Source organism: Bos javanicus, chromosome 26, assembly GCF_032452875.1.
Source record: "Bos javanicus breed banteng chromosome 26, ARS-OSU_banteng_1.0, whole genome shotgun sequence".
NCBI classification, from domain to species: Eukaryota; Metazoa; Chordata; class Mammalia; order Artiodactyla; family Bovidae; genus Bos; species Bos javanicus.
Window position 1 is genome coordinate 6,984,464 of NC_083893.1, and position 23,686 is coordinate 7,008,149.

A 23,686-nucleotide genomic window follows, 5' to 3' on the forward strand; every position below is an offset into this window, starting at 1 on the left:
AACAAATAATTTCTCCTTTACTTGGACATATTTTCCAGATATCTGCTGGATTTAATGAAGTTGACGATTCATTTACTATTAATTGAGAAGCTACTTTTATTGTTGAAGGAGCTGAATAACAAAGTTATGGAACTAATAACTCTGTTTTTAGGAAACAGATAAAATTGAAATGTAGTCTGCATTTTCATAGAAAACTTTTGAAGGAGGAGCCTCAAATGCAGAAAATCTATTTTTTCTAAAGCAACTGGTTGAGAATACAAATAGTTAATTGCCATTAAGTACTTATTAATGGCATATAAATTTCTTTGAAAACCATAGGTTGAATAAAAATTCCAAAAACTGAAAAAGTAGAATCAGGGACTGAAAGATGCAAAGTCTACAAAAGTTATGCATTTTAAAATAAGAGAACTTCCTTTCTACAGTAAATCTTTAGAGCTCTTGACCAATTTTATTATTACTAATATTATTACTAACATGGAGTGGAAAACATTGCTGGTAAAGCCCATTTTTTCCCACTCTCATTATTATTATTATCTGGCTGTGCTGGGTCACTGTTGCAGTGCGGGGGCTCTTCATTGCTGCATGAGGGCTTTTCTCTAGTGGCGAGCAAGCGCTGCTCTCTAGTTGCGATGTGCGGGCTTCTCGTTGCAGTGGGTTCTGTTGTTGCAGAGCATGGTCTGTAGGACACACAGGCTCCAGTAACTGCGCTGCATGGGCTCAGCTACTTCACGGCATGTGGGATCCTCCTGGACCAGGGGTCAAACCCGTGTCCCCTGTACTGGGCCTCCCAAGCCCTGGGCCACCAGGGCTGTCACATTAGCATTATTCTTAAATCTAAAACAATGATTCTCCATAATACAAATACCTATTCCCTTTGGATGTCAGAAAGCCAGCTAGAAAAAGGACTTCTATGAAGCTTTTCTGGGTCTGAGGATACATGTGATTAAGCATGATTAACACCTATTTAAGGGTGTTTTGCCAGGATTTTATTAATTCAAAGCTAGCCAATTTAATTTCTCATAACCTTATTTAACTTGAAAGAATAGTCAGGTGAAAACAGTAATGCTGAAACCTGTTTTTAACAATGTTATATATTAAAAGAAAAATGAGATTGTAATGTTCACAAATGAACACAGCTTCAAAAACTAGTATTTAAAATGCAGGCAGAAACCATGTGTGAAACATACTGACCAGTTTGGCATAACCTCGGTGATCTAGGATGAGATTTTCAGGCTTGAGGTCCCTGTAAATGATTCCTTTGGAATGCAGATAGGCAAAAGCTTCTACCACACATGCTGTATAAAATCTGGTTGTAGAATCTTCAAATGACCCCCTGAGATACAGAAAATGGGGAATAAAAAAGTATGAAAGAAATTAGTTTGTCTAATAAGTTTTAATTTCTTATTTCATTCTATTCCTATGTCAAAATTTGACCCCAAAGACCAATGTCCTGCTGCCCAAATGTCATATGGCTCACACTGCATTGGGTTTTAAAAACCATTTAAGGGTTAAGTTAAGGAATTGTTAGCTCTTATGAGTGGGATGATTAAATCTAACTTCCTGAATACACTGAAGAAGAGGTCAGCCATGTACCACGTTTCATGTTGGATTCCTCCCAGCAGCCCACTACAGTCTAAAAAGGCACAGTACAGAGAGCTGGGCAGAAGAGAGGCAAATCCTGTTTCGGACCCTGTCTACCAAGGGTGCTTTTTAGAGATAGAGTATTAGTATAGTCATATTTATTCTTAGCCTGCTTTTTGAATCTTTCTAAATAATAACAGATATAATTCCTGAGAAGGTGAATAAAAGTTAATGTTTTCCAAGACCTACTTTGGAAATGAGTTACAACGCTACTGACAAGAGCATATCACAATCTAAGCATTCTTCTTACTTTAATGTATTTATTTCGTTCGTTTGCTGTGCTGGGTCTTAGTTGTGGCATTCGAACTTGTAGTTGCAGCATGTGGGGTCTAATTCCCTGACCAGGGATCGAACTTGAGCCCCCTACGTTAGGAGCACAGACTATAAGTCACTGGACCACCAGAGACGTCCCTAAGTATTCTGCTTGAAACTTCTGCCAGGAAGACAGACATTATCTATTTCCTGTGCTACTGCCTTCTTATTAGAAGGAAGGTGAAAAGTGAAAGTCGCTCAGTCGTGTCCAGTTCTTTGTGACCCCATGGACCATACAGTCCATGGAATTCTCCAGGCCAGAATACTGGAGTGGGTAGCCTTTCCCTTCTCCAGGGGACCTTCCAAGCCCAGAGATTGAACCTAGGTCTCCCGCATTGCAGGCAGATTCTTTACCAGCTGAGCCACAAGATAGAGCTAAAAGATAAATAGAAGGAAAAAGGTAATTGGAAGGGAATGTTTAAACTCAATTATGGTGTTTAGCAACAAAGCCCTTTGTCTCTCTCTCTCTGTTTATTTAATGAAATAACAAAAAAGGAAAAATCTTATCATTTAATGTTAACTCCTTGGCTCTAGGGCAAAACTTTTATACTTTACCCGTCCCCATCTTCCCACCATGGAATCCCTTAGAAAGATAAACTGCCTCTCCCTCCCCTTCTTTCTCAAACAGTAGTAAATGCAATTAAATAATTTCATGAAAATTCAAGAAAATTAGTGTGAACGTTAGCTCATTAGCTCTTGGGGTGGCTAAGATATAACAGGAGAGCTGGTTTCGGGGCACGTACAAAGTAGAGACCTGGAATTTGCTTTCATGAGAGTCACTGATACCAGTTTGCATTTTGCTCACATTTGCTTCTTTTTCGTGTTGAGGAGTAAATTCTAACAAACTGAAAAGTAGAATGTGGCTGCTATTCTGCAAAACTAATCAGTGACTCCAAGGCTAGGGCAACCATCTTTCAGGTCATGCTTTAGAAATATGTAGCCTCCTCCAGAAAATTCTAGTCTTCATTTCAGCTACTGATGTCCCCCGAGCTGTCACTGAAATAATTAGCTCTTTCCAAAGGGAATGTCTTTTTTTGAAATACAGTTTGAGGCTTAAGTAATATCTACTTCTTAGAATCTTAACGATAATAACTAAGTTCCTAGTATCCTTCTACAACAATACCTGGGTGGAACAATTTGAACTTATAAGGACAATAAAAAGTTGCATTAAGAATGTGTGCATGCTCAGTTGACTAACTGCATTTATATTAGGAAATGAATGGTATAAAATATGTTATGATTATCTTTTGACTTGGAGCTATCTTTGCAGAACTAGCACTATATAATTCTGTGTATTGGAAAAGGGATTAGGTACATTTATGCTCAGTCATGTCTGACTCCCTGCAACATTATGGACTGTAGCCCACCAGGGTCCTCTCTCCATGGGATTTCCCAGGCAAGAATACTGGAGTGGGTTGCCATTTTCTCATTCAGGGAATATTCCCTAATCAGGGATTGAACCCATGTTTCCTAAGTCTCCTGCATTGCAGGCAAATTCTTTACTGCTTGAGCCATTAGGGAAGCCCTGACACTATATAATCCTGTGTATTGCAAAAGAGATAGACTAGCACTTTAATGGTTCTTTAATCTTTGACCTTAATTATGTTTGTCTATCAAGAGCAGAATATTTCTTTGAGATATCATTTGTCTGAATTAGTAAAGCTCAACATTCAGAAAATGAAGATCATGGCATCTGGTCCCATCACTTCATGGGAAATAGATGGGGAAACAGTGAAAATAGTGTCAGACTTTATTTTTTGGGCTCCAAAATCATTGCAGATGATGACTGCAGTTGTGAAATTAAAAGACGCTTACTCCTTGGAAGGAAAGTTATGACCAACCTAGAAAGTAAAGTCGCTCAGTCGTGTCCAACTCTTTGCGACCCTGTGGACTGTAGCCTATCAGGCTTCTCCATCCATGGGATTTTCCAGGCAAGGATACTGGAGTGGGTTACCATTTCCTTCTCCAGGGACCAACCTAGAAAGCATATTCAAAAGCAGAGACATTACTCTGCCAACAAAGGTCCATCTAGTCAAGGCTATGGTTTTTCCAGTGGTTATGTATGGATGTGAAAGTTGGACTGTGAAGAAGGCTGAACACTGAAGAATTGATGCATTTGAACTGTGGTGTTGGAGACTCTTGAGAGTCCCTTGGACTGCAAGGAGATCTAACCAGTCCATCCTAAAGGAGATCAGTCCTGGGTGTTCATTGGAAGGACTGATGCTGAAGCTGAAACTCCAATACTTTGGCCACCTCATGTGAAGAGTTGGCTCATTGGAAAAGACCCTGATGCTGGGAGGGATTGGGGGCAGGAGGAGAAGGGGACGACAGAGGCTGAGATGGCTGGATGGCATCACTGACTCGATGGACGTGGGTTTGGGTGGACTCTGGGAGTTGGTGCTATGATTCAAGGGGTCGCAAAGAGTGGGATATGACTGAGCAACTGAACTGAACTGAACTGATGTGTAGCTGATTAATAAACAGCTTTAAACAGAGCGCTGTATATAACCTCAATCCCCTCTCAATGGAGAGCTTTGCAAAGAAAAATCCAAACAAAAACAGTACATGGAATCGGGCTTTGTCTGTTTTTCACATTACGTGCCTTATTTTGATACGAAAATTGATTCCGTCAATGGAATAGGACTGTCTAATGGTGGTGTGGGTGGGCCTTTTCCAAAGCCTGCAACTCTTGCTTCCTGTTCGAAGAGGTACCTCTGCTGTTGTGATGCTGAGCAACAGATACGTTTCCCTTAATATTCCATTGTTAATAAAACAGAACCAAAGTGTAAAGAGAGAATACACTTAATGAAAGATCAATTTCTCATGGCATCTCTGCTGAATGATATTCATATTTTGCAAAAAGACAAAACAATCTTACTACAAACTCAGATTCACCAGAGGAGGTGACAGGTTAGGAATGTGAACTCTGAAGCAACGTCCAGGACTGAAATTTAAGTTCCATTTACTGTTTAATCTTAAACAACTAACTATGCCTCTCTGGGTCTTAGTGTTATATTGAAAATGAGGCTAATAACAGAAATTCTCTCTTTGGGTTGTTGTGAAGGTACAAAAACTTTGCAGTGTGTATTAAAATAAGTGCCTGGCACACATCCTGTACTCAGTAAATAGCTGCCATTAGTGTGTGTGTGTGAGCGACTCCCCTGGTAGCTCAGATGGTAGACAATCTGCCTTCAGTGTGGGAGGCCCAGGTCTGATCCCCGGGTCAGGAAGATCCCCTGCAGAAGGGAATGGCAACATCAAAAAACTCTTCTTTAGTGTTACCAGTGTCTTAATCTAGGAAAAGTGACTGATACAGGACAGTCTTTTGGGGATGGGAGTGGGGAGTTTGCAACTCTAATTATCGCTATTATTGAAACATTTGCTATTATTATAACATTATTTTATTATTAACATTATTATAATTATTATTATTAACATTTCTCACTGTAAGGGCTCACTTTGAGTCAGCTCTGAAGAGTTTTTTGCTAATGTCTGTTCTTTTCACTTTCCATGCCTCTCACAAGTGTACAGGTGAAAATTATCCTTTTACAATTGAAACCCTCCTTTTTCAACCATGAAGGAACTGACGTATATCATTGGGTCTTTAGTTCCTGATGACTTGGTTCTGAGCCCTTTTGGAATTTGGACGGCTCTAGAAAGCTGGTTTCTAGTTCTTCAGATCTGGATTGAGTATCTCATATACATATATGTGCAACTGATTTTAAAAATTAAATAAAAATTTGTCTCAAATCCATTTTCATGTTATGTGACAAGTCAATATAATATATGCACACAAAATGTTTACCAGAAACACTTTCATCACTAAACATTTAATGTAGGGAATCTGAATTTTTAAATACATTTTTGGGAAGCAGTCAAAAAGCATAGCATTAGGCTGATTCACAATGAAAAATTACCACTAGAATTGGAAATGACAGCGTAAATTTGATTTAAAACAAAAATGAAAGCTTGTTTTATCAACAGAAAGTTGCTTAAAGAAATAAATCGTTGCCCTATAGAGCTCTCTGAAATAATAAATTATGCCTTGACAGTTGGGTCATTTCAATTAACAAGTAAGGAATAGGCTCTTGTATCCTCTGTGGGAGGGAGTAGGTATTTTATCTTAGCTAGATGTCAGTAAATAACAACAATTTGATTCAGGGAATTCAAGGGTTATGTACACTTATTAATATACTCAAAATTTAATCACAGTGTTTAATCAGCTTGTCATAAACCAAGTCGTGAAATGGCAGGATGAAAAAGACAAAGCATCTCTTACTGAAGAATAAGTTCCTTCTTTTCATTAGTGAGTATATAAACCTGAAGCATCATGCTACAGGTTTATTGCCAATTGTTAAATTAGGGAGGCTAAATTATTATGAAAATACTCATTTCCTTAAAAGTAATTTCAACCACACTAAGAAATGACACATTTCCACCTAATGGGTCTAAGATGGAATTCAAGTAATCTCCTTCCATAAAGTAGCTGAAAAAAAGGAGAATGTATATAGAAAGTTACTTGCTGGCTTATAAAACATATCCTGGAAGAGTGAAGACCAGAAGTGAGATGTGAAAATTTTGGCTTCTTAATTATTTGATATATGCTATGGTAGCTCAGCTACTAAACATTCCACCTGTGATGCAGGAGATCCCGTTTTGATTCTTGGGTCAGGAATATCCCCTGGAGAAAGAAAAGGCTACCCACTCCACTATTCTGGCCTGGAGAATTCCATGGACTCTATAGTCCATGGGGTTGCAAAGAGTCAGACACGACTGAGTGACTTTCACTTTCATAGGAAAAATGAACATATACTTTAAATAATGCTAATCTTTTATTATATTTATATTCATTATAATATATATTAACTACTAATATCAATATGTAACATATAAATACTAATGCTATATAATATAGCCTGCTGCTGCTGCTGCTACTGCTGCTGAGTCACTTCAGTTGTGTCCGACTCTGTGCGACCCCATAGACAGCAGCCCACCAGGCTCCCCTGTCCCTGGGATTCTCCAGGCAAGAACACTGGAGTGGGTTGCCAGTTCCTTCTCCAATGCATGAAAGTGAAAAGTGAAAGTGAAGTCGCTCAGTCGTGTCCGACTCTTAGCGACTGCATGGACTGCAGGCCACCAGCCTCCTCCATACATGGGATTTTCCAGGCAAGAGTACTGGAGTGGGGTGCCACTGCCTTCTCCGATAATATAGCCTAACATAAGTATATATACTTACCATATTAACCACTTATATTTTTAAGAAAGTTGCAAGGGTTGCTAATTCTGTAACTGTTATAGAGGAGAGGTGAATACAGTTTGCACAAATATATTCCAAATCATGGAACAGAATTTGTGGGGAAAAGTCATAAACTAGAAGATAAAACATGATATCTTCTAGTTAGAAGATTTTAGAAGAATAAACAAGGGAAATAACTGTGAGAATTAACCTTTCAGTGCCATAGTTCATATTTCAAAGATGAGAAAATATTTAATAGTCCTCAAAACCTGTTTGTAAATATGGTATCAATTCTTACTTTTAGACAGTAAATAAAAAACTGCCCAGTGTTCTTTTCCTATGCTGATGAGAAGAAAGAATGAGAAGCAAGAAATGGTCGGCTCAGCTGGGAAGTAAAACAAGGAGGATGTCATTGCTGTTAGAGACTTCCTGAGCTAAATCCCTGAAGCTCAGGGGTCACACAAGCCTTTCTTCAGATTAACCTGACAGCCAGTACGTTTCCTTTATGCTTTCAGATCAGCTTCTTCCTTATTACTACTTACTGGGACATGAGAGGAAAATTAAACAAATTGAACAATATGGTTTGTTTTGAATACATATATTTTATATACACTGTGACTAATAACATAGTTTTCTTTTTCTCTTGGCTTTATTTTTTTTTTTGGTTCTAATAATTAATGTTTAGGATTTTCTACTCCAGTTTAAACAGCAATGAGAAAGCTAGTCTGTGACAATATTAATTGGAACCTGGATGTCCAAATTCCTCCAGCAATTTCTTGAATAGGAAAAAAAAAATCTCTTGAATAAAATAAGGCTACCAACATATATAAGAAAGAAAGTTGGCAGAGGACAGTGACTCTGAGATTATTTCATATGTGTTAGCTCCGTTGCTTTTAATGTCTGAATCTTTAGGAAACATCAGGTAACTGCTGTTTCTCCAGAGCATGCCTTCTTGAGGAGTATTTAATACACTGGGGAGACTTAGCAATCTGTACCCCAAACCCAAGGATGATAAAAGGGAGGACAAAGGAAAGGTTCAAAAACCAGCCTGCTAGAGGTAGAGAAAGGACCATCACCGATCTTCTCCCTCCGTCCTCTCCTCCCAAGATAAGTGAAGTGAAGTGAAAGTTGCTCAGTCATGTCCAACACTTGGCGACCCCATGGCCTATATAGTTTATGCAAGTCTCCAGGCAAGAATACTGGAGGGTTGCCATGCCCTCCTCCAGGGGATCTTCCCAACCCAGGGGTCAAACCCAGGTCTCCCGCATTGCAGGCAGACTCTTTACCCACTGAGCCACCAGGCAGATAAGCTACTACTTAATAGCATTCCTTTGCTACCCTGATAGATCAAAAATACATCTCACTTGTAAGCCTTGGCTAGCACTATGTACCTAAAAAATGAAGAATCAAAGTAAGTAAGGAGAAATATGAAATATTTTATTTCAAAAATAAGTTGATGCCTATGCATGTTTCAGTGGACTTTAGGTTAACATTTATTTTTTTAATTATTAAAAAAATTTTTATTGTTGTTTGTGTCTTGTTAAAGAAGTTGCTGCTGCTGCTGCTAAGTCGCTTCAGTCGTGTCTGACTCTGTGCGACCCCATAGATGGCAGCCCACCAGGCTCCCCGTCCCTGGGATTCTCCAGGCAAGAACACTGGAGTGGGTTGCCATTGCCTCTCCAATGCATGCAAGTGAAAAGTGAAAGTCAAGTCGCTCAGTCGCGTCCGGTTAGTAGGAGTTTAAGATAGCTGTTCCTCTACATAAGTGGCTTATAATTGCTTTAGTATTTACTTCTACCTGTAAATCTCCTATTCTAATTAGAATAAAGTAGGGAAGATATTTCAAATACTTCAGTGGATTGAAAGGTCAAGTGAAAAATAAAATAGTAGAAGCTTATTAGGATAGAGTAGATATTAATTCACGAATCAGAATATTAACTTTGTGCAATAGCCTGTAAGTTATGTGGCATGGGACCACCTTTATTTGATTTATCCATTTATCCCTGGCCTCTATCACAATGGCTGACATATAATCTGTACCCAAATATTAACAGTCACATAATAATTTGCTGTGACATAATAGCTCAGTACAGATGTTTAACCCTTTCCCCTCATTCCAAAATGATATGTTCCCTAATAGGTTTATTTGTCTTGAATTTAAGAAAATATTTGTGTAATAAGACACAATGAGGTAAAAAGAAATCCATCTGATATACAAGTAAGGCAATGGGAATAAAAGACCTGAAAGGGCACAAAGCCAGGAAGGAACCATAAGGATAGCATTAGGAATGAGACTTTAAGCAATAGTTTATAAAGAACTAGCTGTTCTATTTGGGGATATCTACAAAATAACAAATTGTCAAAAAAATAACATGGCTTTCTGGCAATATCAGGGCTGTCTATCCCTGAGTCTAAAGATGTTACCTGATGAAGGAGAGTCTGTGGGGTGAGACTGTAACAAATAAAGAGATGTCTAAAGGTGAATGTTCAAAGGAACAAAGATGCCTTTTGAATAATCATTCTCAGAAAATATGCTGTTTTTTTTTTTTAAGTAAACATTTAAGGTTTTTAATAATCTCCCAGGACATTTTATAGATTATTTTTAAAAGACTGTTAGTTACATAAATAGGAATTAGAAAACTAATTTTGCATTATTAAAAGAAACAGGCAAAAAAAGAAAAGAAAAGAAAAGAAACAGGCAGTAACCAGACCAACTTTACTTGTCCTGAAAGGGCAAAAAGGAGTAAATCTAAGTTAGATTGGTCAGATGAAATACTGCTTATAAGTGGATTCATTTTCTTCCCAAGATCATGTATGGAATGAAAAGGATGGCTGGAAATTCTGTTAATTTTGAAACCAAAGAATGGAAAGAAAGTGAAGTCGCTCAGTTGTGCCCAACTCTTTGTGACCCCATGGACTGCAGCCTGTCAGGCTCCTCCATCCATGGGATTTTCAAGGCAAGAGTACTGGAGTGGGTTGCCATTTCCTTCTCCAGAGGATCTTCCCGACCCAGGGATTGAACCTGGGTCTCCCGCGTTGCAGGCAGACGCTTTACCATCTGACCCACCAGGGAAGCCAAAGAAAAATGTAAAAGTAAAGAAAAAAGTTACTTTGGAAAAAATTCTTTTCTGGAGAATGAGTAGAACAATTCAATGACCATTAATCCAGAAGGCAACTATAAAATAATTCTCTTCATCGTTAACAGCAATGAAGTGAATTCTGGGCATACAGTTGTCTGATTATGATATTCACACTAAACTAAGGCCTCTGTATGTACCTTGACAGGTACCATTTTTAAGATTGACTAATGACCAAGATAATCACGATGGTATGATCACTCACCTAGAGCCAGACATCCTGGAATGTGAAGTCAACTGGGCCTTAGAAAGCATCACTACGAATAAAGCTAGTGGAGGTGATGGCATTCCAGTGGAGCTATTTCAAATCCTGGAAGATGATGCTGTGAAAGTGCTGCACTCAATATGCCAGCAAATTTGGAAAACTCAGCAGTGGCCACAGGACTGGAAAAGGGCAGTTTTCATTCCAATCCCAAAGAAAGGCAATGCCAAAGAATGCTCAAACTACCACACAACTGCACTCATCTCACACGCTAGTAGAGTAATGCTCAAAATTCTCCAAGGCAGGCTTCAGCAATACGTGAACCGTGAACTTCCTGATGTTCAAGCTGGTTTTAGAAAAGGCAGAGGAACCAGAGATCAAATTGCCAACATCCGCTGGATCATGGAAAAAGCAAGAGAGTTCCAGAAAAACATCTATTTCTGCTTTATTGACTATGCCAAAGACTTTGACTGTGTGGATCACAATAAACTGTGGAAAATTCTGAAAGAGATGGGAATACCAGACCACCTGATCTGCCTCTTGAGAAATTTGTATGCAGGTCAGGAGGCAACAGTTAGAACTGGACATGGAACAACAGACTGGTTCCAAATAGGAAAAGGGGTACATCTAGGCTGTATACTGTCACCCTGCTTATTGAACTTATATGCAGAGTACATCATGAGAAATGCTGGGCTGGAAGAAGCACAAGCCAGAATCAAGATTGCCAGGAGAAATATCAATAATCTCAGATATGCAGATGACACCATCCTTATCGCAGAAAGTGAAGAGGAACTGAAAATTCTCTTGATGAAAGTGAAAGAGGAGAGTGAAAAAGTTGGCTTAAAGCTCAACATTCAGAAAATGAAGATCATGGCATCCAGTCTCATCACTTCATGGGAAATAGATGGGGAAACAGTGTCAGACTTTATTTTTTTGGGGCTCCAAAATCACTACAGATGGTGACTGCAGCCATGAAATTAAAAGACGCTTACTCCTTGGAAGAAAAGTTATGAACAACCTTGATAGCATATTGAAAAGCAGAGACATTACTTTGCCAACAAAGGTCTGTCTAGTCAAGGCTATGGTTTTTCCTGTGGTCATGTATGGATGTGAAAGTTGGACTGTGAAGAAAACTGAGCACTGAAGAATTGATGCTTTTGAACTGTGGTGTTGGACAAGACTCTTGAGAGTCCCCTGGACTGCAAGGAGATCCAACCAGTCCATTCTGAAGGAGATCAGCCCTGGGATTTCTTTGGAAGGAATGATGCTAAAACTAAAACTCCAGTACTTTGGCCACCTCATGTGAAGAGTTGACTTATTGGAAAAGATTCTGATGCTGGGAGGGATTGGGGGCAGGAGGAGAAGGGGACGACAGACGATGAGATGGCTGGGTGGCATCACAGACTCAATGGATGTGAGTTTGAGTGAACTCCAGGAGTTGGTGATGGACAGGGAGGCCTGGTGTGCTGCGATTCACGGGGTTGCAAAGAGTCAGACACGACTGAGCGACTGAACTGAACTGAACTAATCCTTTATCATTGGTTACAAATATGAAACAGTAAGTTTCGTATTCACATTAAATTATATGTGTATAGTGGCCAACTGTGGGTTGTGGTCCACAGTTACTTTACATTTTGAAATAGAAGCATATATAAAATTTAAATGTCTCTTATAATAATTCACTCTCTTTACAAACCATTACCATCAACTACATTTTCAAAGACATGATAGAAATATCTTAAAACTTACCGATCCCTGAGAATGGTCCAGAGCTCTCCACCTAGGCAAGCTTCCATCAACATATACAAATATTTGCTGTCCTTAAATGTTCTGTATAATCTGTGAATTGCAAACAGAAAAACAAGAATTATAACATTACTGTTTTAAAAGCGTGTAAATATTTTTCATTGCCCAGATTGTAGTCTCACTCTTGATTTGCCAAACTTGAAATTTTATTAAAAGAATGAGAAAGATCTAAATTCATAAAGAGGAAAAAGGAGGTTATGTTTATGATTTACACACTGTAGGGCGTAGATTCTCCTTTGAAATGTGTTGTGTTCAGTAGCTTTAGTCATTGCTGACTCTGTGATCCTTTGGACTGTAGCCTGCCAGGCTCCTCTGTTCAAGGGATTCTCCAGGCAAGAGTACTGGAGTGGGTCACCATGCTCTTCTCCAGGGGATCTTCCCAGCCCAGGGATCAAACCCGTGTCTTCTGCATTGGCAAACTGTCTACTGTCTGAGCCACCAGGAAGCTTAATCCCAATGTTTATGGACCAAGAGGACTTCTGGGGATTCCTCTAATTCCAATTTGGCTAACATTTCAAGCATGGCCTCTTGAGCACTATTTAGTGGTCATAAACATGCATAAACATAAACATGGATATACAGTGATGACACTTTAAAGTACAGATGTGTATGATATTTTGCACTGGTCACTTAAATTCACATGATACCCTGTTTTCAGCAAGTGCCACTGGCAAATTAACTAGAAAATCTTCTGCATATATTAAAAAAAAATCCCACTGCCATCTTATGAGTGCTCTCAAAATACTAAGATGGAACAGTCATTTCATTTTTTAAAATCTTCAAAAAATATTGAAATAAGGAATATTCAAGGTAAAATAGTTTGATTTTTGGTATTAATAATTTGTCATTCAAGTACCAGAGGTCTATGTAGAGTTCCAAAATAACTGAGGATAAAAATGGAACATTAGGAAGTCTGATTTTTCCTTTAGGAAAAACATGTTTTGTTTTTTTGTTTTTTTTCCAGAATATTCTCATTTTTTAAAAATCAATATTTTAGTGCTTTCTTATTTAGTGAAAACTTTCTTAAAATCTGGTTTAAAAATATGTTTCTTTGTGTAAATCTAATGTGCAACAGTGAGCGCACATGGCAGAGACTTTAGTGGCTGCTTTTCCGCTTGGAATGGGGGACCTGAACCCTTGGGCAGGGTCCTTGTTGTTCAGTAGCTAAGTTGTGTCTGATGCCAGGCTTCCCTATCCATCACCAACTCCCGGAGCTTGCTCAAACTCATGTCCATTGTGTTCGTGATGCCATCCAACCATCTCATCCTCCGTTGCCCCCTTTTCCTCCTGCCCTCAATCTTTCCCAGCATCAGGGTCTTCTCTAGTGAGTCAACTCTTCACATCAGGTGGCCAGAGTATTGAGGCTCCCACATCAGTCCTTCCAGTGAATATTCAGGACTGATCTCCTTTAGGATGGACTGGTCGGATCTCCTTGCAGTCCAAGGGACTCTCAAGAGTCTTCTCCAGCAGCACAGTTGGGAAGCATCAGTTCTTCGGCACTCAGCCTTCTTTATGGCCCTTACCTCACTATGAAGTCCGAATGGGCCCCCTGCATGATCTGCTTCTCCGAGCGGATGTGTTCCTGCTGTCTTGTATCCACGATGTGGCGTTTCTTGAGAATCTTCATTGCAAAGGTTTTGGATTCTTCACTTTTTAACTGGACCTTAAAGAAAGTCAGAAGGGAATTAGTGAGAAAAAAAATCCACAGAGTTAATATAACAATGCATTCTTAGCTCCAAATTAACAGGTGCATGGAGCATTGAGATGACACCCTGAACACCACCTGTGTCATGGTAAAGCCTGTCTGGAGCTGGATTTGAAATCCAGGACTGACAGACACTGCCCAGTCTCATTCCACTGGACCTGATACATTTTTACCAACTGGATTCCCAATTAATTTTGTGCCCACTGGGATTAGAAGAGGGCACGTGTATTTGATTCTCTTTGTATTATTTCATGTCATTTCATATTATGTGTTTGAGTATACTTTACCATTTTTCTCCTTGAATCAGAAAAGTAGAAATAAAAACTAATTTCTTCTCCAATTTTATTACTTCCAGTGAGTTTTGAAAAAGTAAGGCCATATGGTCCTATATGATTTTCCTCTTTAGTTCTAGTCCACAAACATTTCTAGAGTTATTTAATTCAGTGACAGACCCTTGTCTCTGCTGAGACTGAAAATTTATGTACTGTTACTTCTTTTTATCTCAGTCTTTCGCTTCTCTCCAGTTAAAGAGAAAAGAGATGGTAATAAGATTTTTTTGTTTTTCAAAAGATTTTGGAAACTACTTTTCCTTTGTCTTCTCAAAATAGGTATGATGGCTTTAATCGTCTCTGTCCTTAAACTTGACTCCATGGTTACACTAACTGGAAGACCTAAGCTGAGCCTTGGTGTCCCCAGAGCTTCCAAGCGTCTGTTGCAGCCCCTCTTGGCTCTTGGTGACTCTGGAGGGGCTTGGGTCCTCCAGATGCCATTCCAAATGTAGGTGCTGGTCTGTGTTCACTGTTTTACAAAGAATTCAACAAGGTGACTTGTAAGGAGGAGAGAGAGCAGAGCTAATCACCTAACAGAAGTTATCATCTAGTGCTCTCAGGACAAAGAATCCTCAAGGTAATACCAAACAGCCTACTTTATTCTGAACTAATGAAAGCACTGGAGAAATAAGACAACAAGCCATTTCTGCTTTTCAGCTGAAGTATGACTGCCCCCTCTTTAGTTGTGAACTGCTTACAGCTTTATCTGCAAGGATGGTGAAGGTTTTAAGTGTCTTGTTCCTGTACACATGGACAGACGGAATTCAACTGAGAAGACAGTAATGTGGCAAGGTCTTTAGAAGAAAACACGAAGACACTTCAGATAAAGAGGCTTCCGTTTGCTGCCAGCATTTGAGAGTCTATGACAGGCTAGAAGGGCAATGGATATTTGAAAACGCCTTAAACAGCTAAAGGCCCTCTATGCCGTTTGTGGTACTGGTTGAGATGACAGATGAGTGTGACACGAATGGAGTCAGTCATAGTTCATAGTGAGATACAAGACGTGAGCGTTCACTTCTAAAAGAGATCCGGACAGAGAAGAAAGATGACACGGAAAATGAGCTGTGTCAGGATGCTAACATTCACGTGGATGGACCTAGAGACTGTTACAGTGAAGTCAGTCGGAGAAAAAGAAATGTCACATAACACCCCTTATGTGCAGAATCTGAAAGGAAATGATACAAATGAACGTATTTATAAAACAGAAACAGAATCACAGACTTAGGGAACCAACTTATGGTTGCTGGGGGAATGAGGAGGGAACAGATAGATAGGGAGCTTGGGATGGACATGTACACACCGCTGTATTTAAAATGGATAGCCAATAAGGACCTCTTGTATAGTCCAGGGAACTCTGCTCAATGTTAGTGTTAGGATGGGATGGGGTTTTGGGGTAGAATGAATACATGTGTATGTATGGTTGCATCATTCTGCTGTGTGCCTGAAACTATCACAATATTGTTAATCAGCTATAACAAGTTAGAAAAGAGTCTTATAGAAAAACACTGTCTTTATTCACACACTGGGTCTTCCAGTCATTGTCTTAGCTGCAGTGAGACATAATGTATTTAGTACTGTATCATCCAATGAACTCTGAGTCATAGTACTCTAGGTTTGAGGAATAGAAACTATATTCTGAAAAAAGTAATTTCCTCCTCAGGACACATTTGCCAATAGAGAACTGTCTTAATGTTACCAGAAGTACCAGGAAAATCCTAGAGATTTTTTCCCACTTGTTTATATATGAGGAAGACATTTTCTTCTACAGGCATGTTTTTCAATTATTTAAGATCTCCATCTTTAATGAGACACAAATCCCATTGGGAGATACTTTACGTTATCCAACTTAAAATAACAATTTATCTGCCCAAATTCAGGTTTAAATTGTTGAGTGAGAGTAGATTGGAAAGTGTTAGTCAACATGGTCTTGACAACAGCACTGTTAAAAAGCTAAAGCTGGGTTCTGGATGAATGAAATGCAACAGAAGGGATTTTTCCCAGAAGATAAGAATGTAGCTGAGGGGAAAATTAAATCATAGTAGAATGAGATGACTAAAACAATTCTATATATACCATATGTGTGACAGTGAAGTAAATAATGATAACAAAACTCTTTTGTAATACAAAAAAAAAAAAAAAGAGTATTAACATTCAGAGAAGAAATCTGATCATACTCCCTCTTTAGAGTCTTACCCAGATAAGTGTGAAAAGTAGGTCACACAATGTAACAATTACTCTCTCTAGAGATGTTAATATTTTAACTTGTGTATAGGTTAGGAGGAAAGAACTCTGGCTTTAGGGTGACAGGTCTGGACTTCAATCCTAACTCCATGTAAGGTCTCTCTCTCTTGTCTTCTTAGGCAGCTGAGTAACTTCTCTGAGCCCCAGTTCTGGTTGAGGATAACACCACGTACTGTATGGAGTTAATCGTGACCTTACATGAGAAAGTACCGCCATATGGGCATTCGTTGTTGTCTCTCTACATGTATCTTGGGTAGCTCAAATGTTATCCTTAAAACAAAGCTAGATCATGTCACTTCTGTGCTCAAACACTGCAGTGGCTTCCCAGCTCACTCATGATAAAGACAACTCTGTCACAGATGCCCACAAGGCCCTGCTTCATTTGAACTCCTGCTCCCTGTGAGCCTCACTCCCCACTTGGGGTCACTGTGCTCAGGTCACACTGGATACCTTGCTGCTCCTTGAGCACAACAAGCAAGCTCTTACCTCAGGCCATTTGCCCGTGCCTGCCTAAATATTCTCCCACACTTATCCTCTGGGCTTACTGCTCAGTTTCCTAAATTCTCTGTTCAAATGTTTCCTTACTTAGAAAGTCTCTCCTCACACCAGTCTACATAAAAGAGTAACAACCTACTTCTCCCTTCCCTTTTGTAGTGTTCTGTATAGCTCTATCACAAGCTATATTTATTCTGTATTTATCACACCAAATGTTTATTCTGATTACTTGTTTAGTATCTGCCTTCTTTCACTATTCTGTAAGCAACCCAAGACTGGGGATGTTTTTGTTCACTGTGCCTGACATAGAATAAATGCTCATGAAGTGTTTGTTGACTAAGTGAATCAAATAAAGAATGAAATAAGCCATGATGACTTATCACTGACAAAGCCACAAGAGAGCTGGTACCTTAGCACCATACTGTGTATCTCTAAGCTTAACAGGATAAAGCAAGGGAACTTATAAATGACAAGTATATAGCATTTACTCTTTTTCTTCTTTCCCAAACTGCCCTTACGCATAAGAAGGAAGAAAAGATTTCTGTTTGCTGATATGGCATAGAAAATATACATACCAAATATCTATATAATTCAGCTCTGAATTTTCAGTTTTTATGCTTACAGCATGTTTTCTTAACCTTCATTTTTCCTTGAATGACTAAGATGTGGTATTATTCCCAGCCACACAGCCTACGACATTAATAACATCATCTCTAGGATGCCAACTGAATTTTATATACAAATTCAGTTGTATATACAAATTTTATATACAACTACAAAATATATTTATGAAGGGTCAAATAGAAATGTGTTCACTGATATATTAACAATGGTCTCTTAGGGAGATTTTTAGTTGATTTAGTTCTTTTTAACTTTTTTGAAATGGTTAACTTGTACAATTAGCGTTTCTCACCTGTATGATAAGTGAAAATAATGACTCTGGTCATGGAAAAAATTTTAAAGTCTCTTTTAAATCAGAATTTAAATTTATTTATTAAATATTTAATATTTATAGTAAATATTTAACAATATTTATATTAAATATTAATATTATTAATATTTAATTATAATTAAAATATTAATATAATTAACATAATAAATAAATAAATTTATTTATTTTGACTCTCTCAAAGGATTCTGGTACAGTGGAATCCACTCTATTAGGATCCCATGAATGCAAAGACCTTGAGAAGTTGTGTGCAGTAGGATAACAACCTATTCAAGTTCAGGCTGAACCACACTAGTCATATCCTTAAAGAAAATACTTTATTTTTTTATTTCAACACAAACTCTCAAAGTTACAGCAATTTGTATTAAGTCTAAACTATTGTGCTTTATTATGAAGGTGTTTTCACAAAACTAATCCATGAAAAATTTTAAGGTGAAATTTAGTTTGCTTTTTATTTGTCCTATTGGCCAAATTAATTATTTGGTGGCTCAGTGATAAAGAATCCACATGTAATGCAGTAGGTTCAGGTTCAACCCCTGGGCCAGGAAGATCCCCTGGAGAAGGAAATGGCGACCCATTCCAGTAATTTTGCCTGGGAAATCCCATGGACAGAGTCATGAAGAGTCAGAAATGACTTATCAACTAACCCACCACCACCAAATTAGTTATACCAGCACCTCTTGTGCCTATTTGAAATAATGATGATAATGATTTTATAGCAGGTCACTAGAGATGACAATGGCACCCCACTCCAGTACTCTTGCTTGGAAAATCCCATGGACGGAGGAGCCTGGTAGGCTGCAGTCCATGGGGTCGCTGGGAGTCGGACATGACTAAGCGACTTCACTTTCACTTTTCACTTTCATGCATTGGAGAAGGAAATGGCAACCCACTCCAGTGTTCTTGCCTGGAGAATCCCAGGGATAGGGGAGCCTGGTGGGCTGCCGTCTATGGGGTCACACAGAGTCAGACACGACTGAAGTGACTTAGCAGCAGCAGCAGCAGTTTAATGGTCTCTTCAGGCCAAAGCAATTTCGTCAAAATGTGATCCACTACAGGAATGAAACTTTGAACCAGTCTGTATTTCCAACCCACCTACTTCACTTCTACCCAGTGGATAAGCAGCAGATGGAGAGGCTTTAAGTAAAAGGTTGCTGACCCTTGTACCACATTTGTTTCTCTCTCAAGATTTCTAGAAAGGATATGTGAATTTAAAAATGCTAATATCAATATCTTTCTTCTGTTTTTTATAAGTAATGCTGTGCTATATGTGAAATTAAAATTAGCAAAAGTTTCATTTGTGTAAAAAGTTATTTTAACATGAATCACTGGGTTGCCATTTGAAGGAATATATACTTGAGCAAGGTGAATCTTAATATGGGAATTTTTGACAAAGGATTTTGACACATTCTTAACTATCAGGCTCTATCTGGTACCCAAATAATATGGACCTGAAGATGAGAGACAGCACCACCAGTATTTTAAAGAGCTTTGAAGACACAATTGCTGACTGTATTTAAATACGTGCTTTCTTTTATCTGGGACAAACACTTGCTTTATAAAGACTTCTCTCCTGCTGTATCTAATTCTTTACACTTACTAGGAAATAGGATTCTGATCAGAGCAAGGTAAAAATTAGCTCAGTGCAATGACTAGGGGTTGGTCCTTAGAATCTACTTGGCCATTCATCTATTGAACCTTTGTATTAACAGTTCACAGTTTACTTAGCACTATAGATATCTTTTCATTATTTTGGAAGAAAATGGATTTCTGAACTATACTGTAATTAAAATAATTTATGAAATTAAGGTTTGAACTGACAATATCACATAGCCTATTATTATGCAAAATTCCTTTATAAAGTAGTTCAAATTACATTTCCATGCACAACAGGAAAGGATGACTTGCTTAGGTAAGCTAATGCTACAGACCACAGGGGATGAAGTGAGTTCAGAAAAGCTTATAACAGGGAGAGGTGGGTAAGATGGCAGAGTAGGGAGACCGTGAACTCATATCCTCTCACAGACACAGCAGTTACAGCTGCTTACAGAGCTAACATCTATGAAAGTGACATGAAGACTAGCAGAAAAGAGTTTCTACAACTAAAGACAGAAAAAAGGAATTGCCATGAAACAAGAAGGAGAGGCAGAAACACAGTACTGTCAGGACCCACGCCCTTGGATCTGCAACTCACAAATAAGAGGAATATTACAATCACAGAAGTCCTCTCCAAGGAACAAGGGGTCCAATCTCATACTGGTCTCCCTGGCCTGTGGGTCCTACACCTAAAATATGAGCCCCTATAACATCTGATTTTGAAAACCAGCAAGGTTTGCATTAGGGAGAGCAGGAGGGCTTTTTTCACTCTTAAGTGGCATGTACAAAAACCTCACACACTTCAAGTCCCAGAAGTTTGAAAGGAGCCTGGATCAGAACTACTTACTAATCTCTGAGAGCCTCTGGAGAGGCAGGGGGGCCAATAGGAGCACCCTTGCTGCCATTTTAGGGAGCTTGTTCTAACCATGTGGACACAGGCACTGCAAAGTACAACTTCAGAATAGGCTTCCCTGGCGGCTCAGATGGTAAACAATCTGCTTGCAATACAGGATACCCAGGTTCAAACCCTCAGTCAGGAAGATCCCCTGGAGAAGGAAATGGCAACACACTCCAGTATTCTTGCCTGGAGAATCCCATGGACAGAGGAGCCTGGCAGACTACAGTCCATGAGGTCACAGAGTCAGACACAACTGAGCGACTCCATCCTAATAGTGCTGGTACTCAGCACCAGCCCCAGATATGCCCCTCAGGGCCAAGTCATGAAGACAGCTCTGTGGGGACTCAGCCCCACCACTGAACTAAGGAATAAGACTAAACCTCAGAAAAAGAACTAAACAAAGTGTAGATAAGCATTCTACCCAATACAGAGTTCAAGATAATGATCATAAAAATGCATGGATAAACACAGAATTTCACCAGAGTTAGAAAACATAAAGAAGAACCAAACAGATCTGAAGAACATGGTAAGTGAAGTAAAAAGTACACTAGAATGATCACCAGTAGATTAGATGATAAGTGAAGTGAAGTGAAAGTCACTCAGTCGTGTCAGACTCTTTGCGACCCCATGGGCTATACATATACAGTCCATGGAATTCTCCAGGCCAGAATACTGGGGTGGGTAGCCTTGTAGCCTTTCCTTTCTCCAGGGAATCTTCCCAACCCAGGGATCGAATCCAGGTCTCCCACATTGCAGGCGGATTCTTTACCAGCTGAGCCACAAGGGAAGCCCAGAGGAACAGATAAGTAATAGAAATCACACAAGCTGAAAAGAAAAAAGAAAAAAGGATTAAAAAAAATAAGGATAGTCTGAGGCCTCTTAGACAATACTATGTGTACTAACATTAAAGAGAAAAACACATTTCTGAATCCATTCTACTAGGCCAGCATTGCCCTGATACCAAAATGAGATAAAGATACCATTAAAAAAAAATTACAGGCCAAATCACTGGTGAATATAGATGCAAAAACCCTCAACAAAATGTTAGCAAACCAAACTTAACAAAACATTAAAATGATCATAAGCCATGATCAAATGGGATTTACAGCAGGGAATGCAAGGATGGTTAATATCTGCAAATCAATTAATATGATACTCCACATTAACAGACTGATAAATAAAATAGCTCAATAGACACAAAAAATCTTCTGACAAAATTCTGCATTGATTCATGATTGAAAACTCTCAACAAAGTGGGTATTGAGGGAAAATGCCTCAATATATAAACATGACATATCCACAGCTAACATGATATGAAAAGCTAAAAGTATTTTCCTTAAGATTAAGAACAATATAAGGATGCCAACTCTCATCACTTTTATTAAACATAGTACTGAAAGTCCTAACTATAGTAGTCAGGGCAGAAAAGAAATAAAAGGAATCCAAACTAGAAAGAAGCAGCAAAACTGTTACTGTTTACAGATGGCATGATATTATATATAGAAAATCCTAAAGATATCACTCCACCCCCCAAAAAAAACCCTATTAAAACAATAAGTGAATTTGGTAAAGTTTCACAATACAAAATTAATATACAGGAATCTACTGCATTTCTATAAACTATCAATGAACTATCAGAAAGGAATTAAAACAATAGCATCTATAACTGTATCAAAAGAATAAAATACCTAGGAATCTAACCAAAGAGGTACAAGAGTTGTATCATGAAAACTAGAAGACATTAATGAAAGAAATTAAAGAAAATAAAAACAGTTAGAAAGCTATTTCATGCTCATGAAATGGAAGAATCAATATTGTTAAAATGAACATACTACTCAAGGCTCATCTACAGATTCAATGCAATCCCTAAAAAAAAGCATTTGTCACAGGAATAATAATTCTAAAATTTGCATGGAAACACAAAAGACCCTGAGTAGCCAAGGCAATCTTGAGAAAGAAGAACAAACTTGCAAGTATAACGCCCCTTGATTTCAAACTATACTGTGAAGCTATAGTAATCAAAAAAGTAGGTAGTGGCACAAAAACAGACCCAAAGATCAATGGAACAGAATATGATGCCCAGAAATTAACCCAGGCTTATATGGTCAGTTGGTTTATAACAATGGGAGCAAGGATATGTCAATACATGAGGAAAAAAAGTCTTTCCTATAAATGGTGCTGGAGAAATTAAACAGCTACGTGCAAAAGAAATTGACTTTCTCGTACCATATACAAAAAATAAACTCAAAATGGATTAAAGACTTAATTGTAAGTCCTAAAACAATAAACTCCAAGAAGAACATATACGCAGTAGGCTCTCTGACATCAGTATTAGTAATACAGTTTTCAAAATGTCTCCTCAGTGAATGGAAACAAAAGCAAAAATAAACAAATGGGCTACACCAAACTAAAAATCTTTTGCACGGCGAAGGAAACTGTCAACAAAACAAAAAGGCAACCTATTGAATGGGAGAAATATTTGCAAGTAATATGTCCAATAAGGAGTTAATATCCAAAATATACAAGGAAAGCATACAACTCAACATAAAAAACCCCAAACAATCCAATTTAAAAAATGGGTGGAGGAACTGAATAGACATTTGTCCAAAGAAGACATACAGATGGCCAAGAGACACTTGAAAAGATGTTCAACATCTGTAATCATCAAAAGGAGATGCAAATCAAAAGCACAGTGAGAATTTGCCTCACACCTGTGAGAATGGCTATCATCAAAGATACCATAAACAACAAATGTTGGGGAGGATGTGGAGAAAAGGGAACCCTCCTTGGTAGGATTGTAATTGCTATGTGTGTACTCAGTCACTCAGTCATGTCTGACTCTTTGGGGCTCCATGAACCTCCTGCTCGGCTCCTCTGTCCACGGAATTCTCCAGGCAAGAATACTGGAGTGTGTTGCCACTCCTTACTCCAACGCATCTTCCCAACCCAGGGATTGCCCCTCATCTCTTGAATCTCCTACATTGGCAGGCAGATTCTTTACCACTACTGCCATTGGTATAGGCAATTACAATTACCCAATTTTTATAGATTCCTATTAAAAGTAAAAAATAGAACTGCCATATGATTCAGCAATTTTACTTCCGGGTATTTGCTCAAAAAACCCAAAACACTAATTCCA

At 38.6% G+C, this 23,686-nt stretch overlaps 1 protein-coding gene across 3 annotated transcripts in view; it reads right to left on the minus strand.

The window, feature by feature from the left end:
* Positions 1-23,686, minus strand: part of PRKG1 (protein kinase cGMP-dependent 1) — a 1,413,309-nt gene that overhangs the window by 17,117 nt on the left and 1,372,506 nt on the right. For all 3 annotated transcript variants that reach the window (XM_061402665.1, XM_061402664.1, XM_061402667.1), the window contains 3 exons: positions 13,858-13,997; positions 12,278-12,367; positions 1,192-1,333 (listed from right to left, as the gene is read on the minus strand). In XM_061402665.1, the coding sequence (XP_061258649.1) occupies positions 1,192-1,333; positions 12,278-12,367; positions 13,858-13,997 (372 nt within the window). The remainder of the gene's footprint in view (positions 1-1,191; positions 1,334-12,277; positions 12,368-13,857; positions 13,998-23,686) is intronic.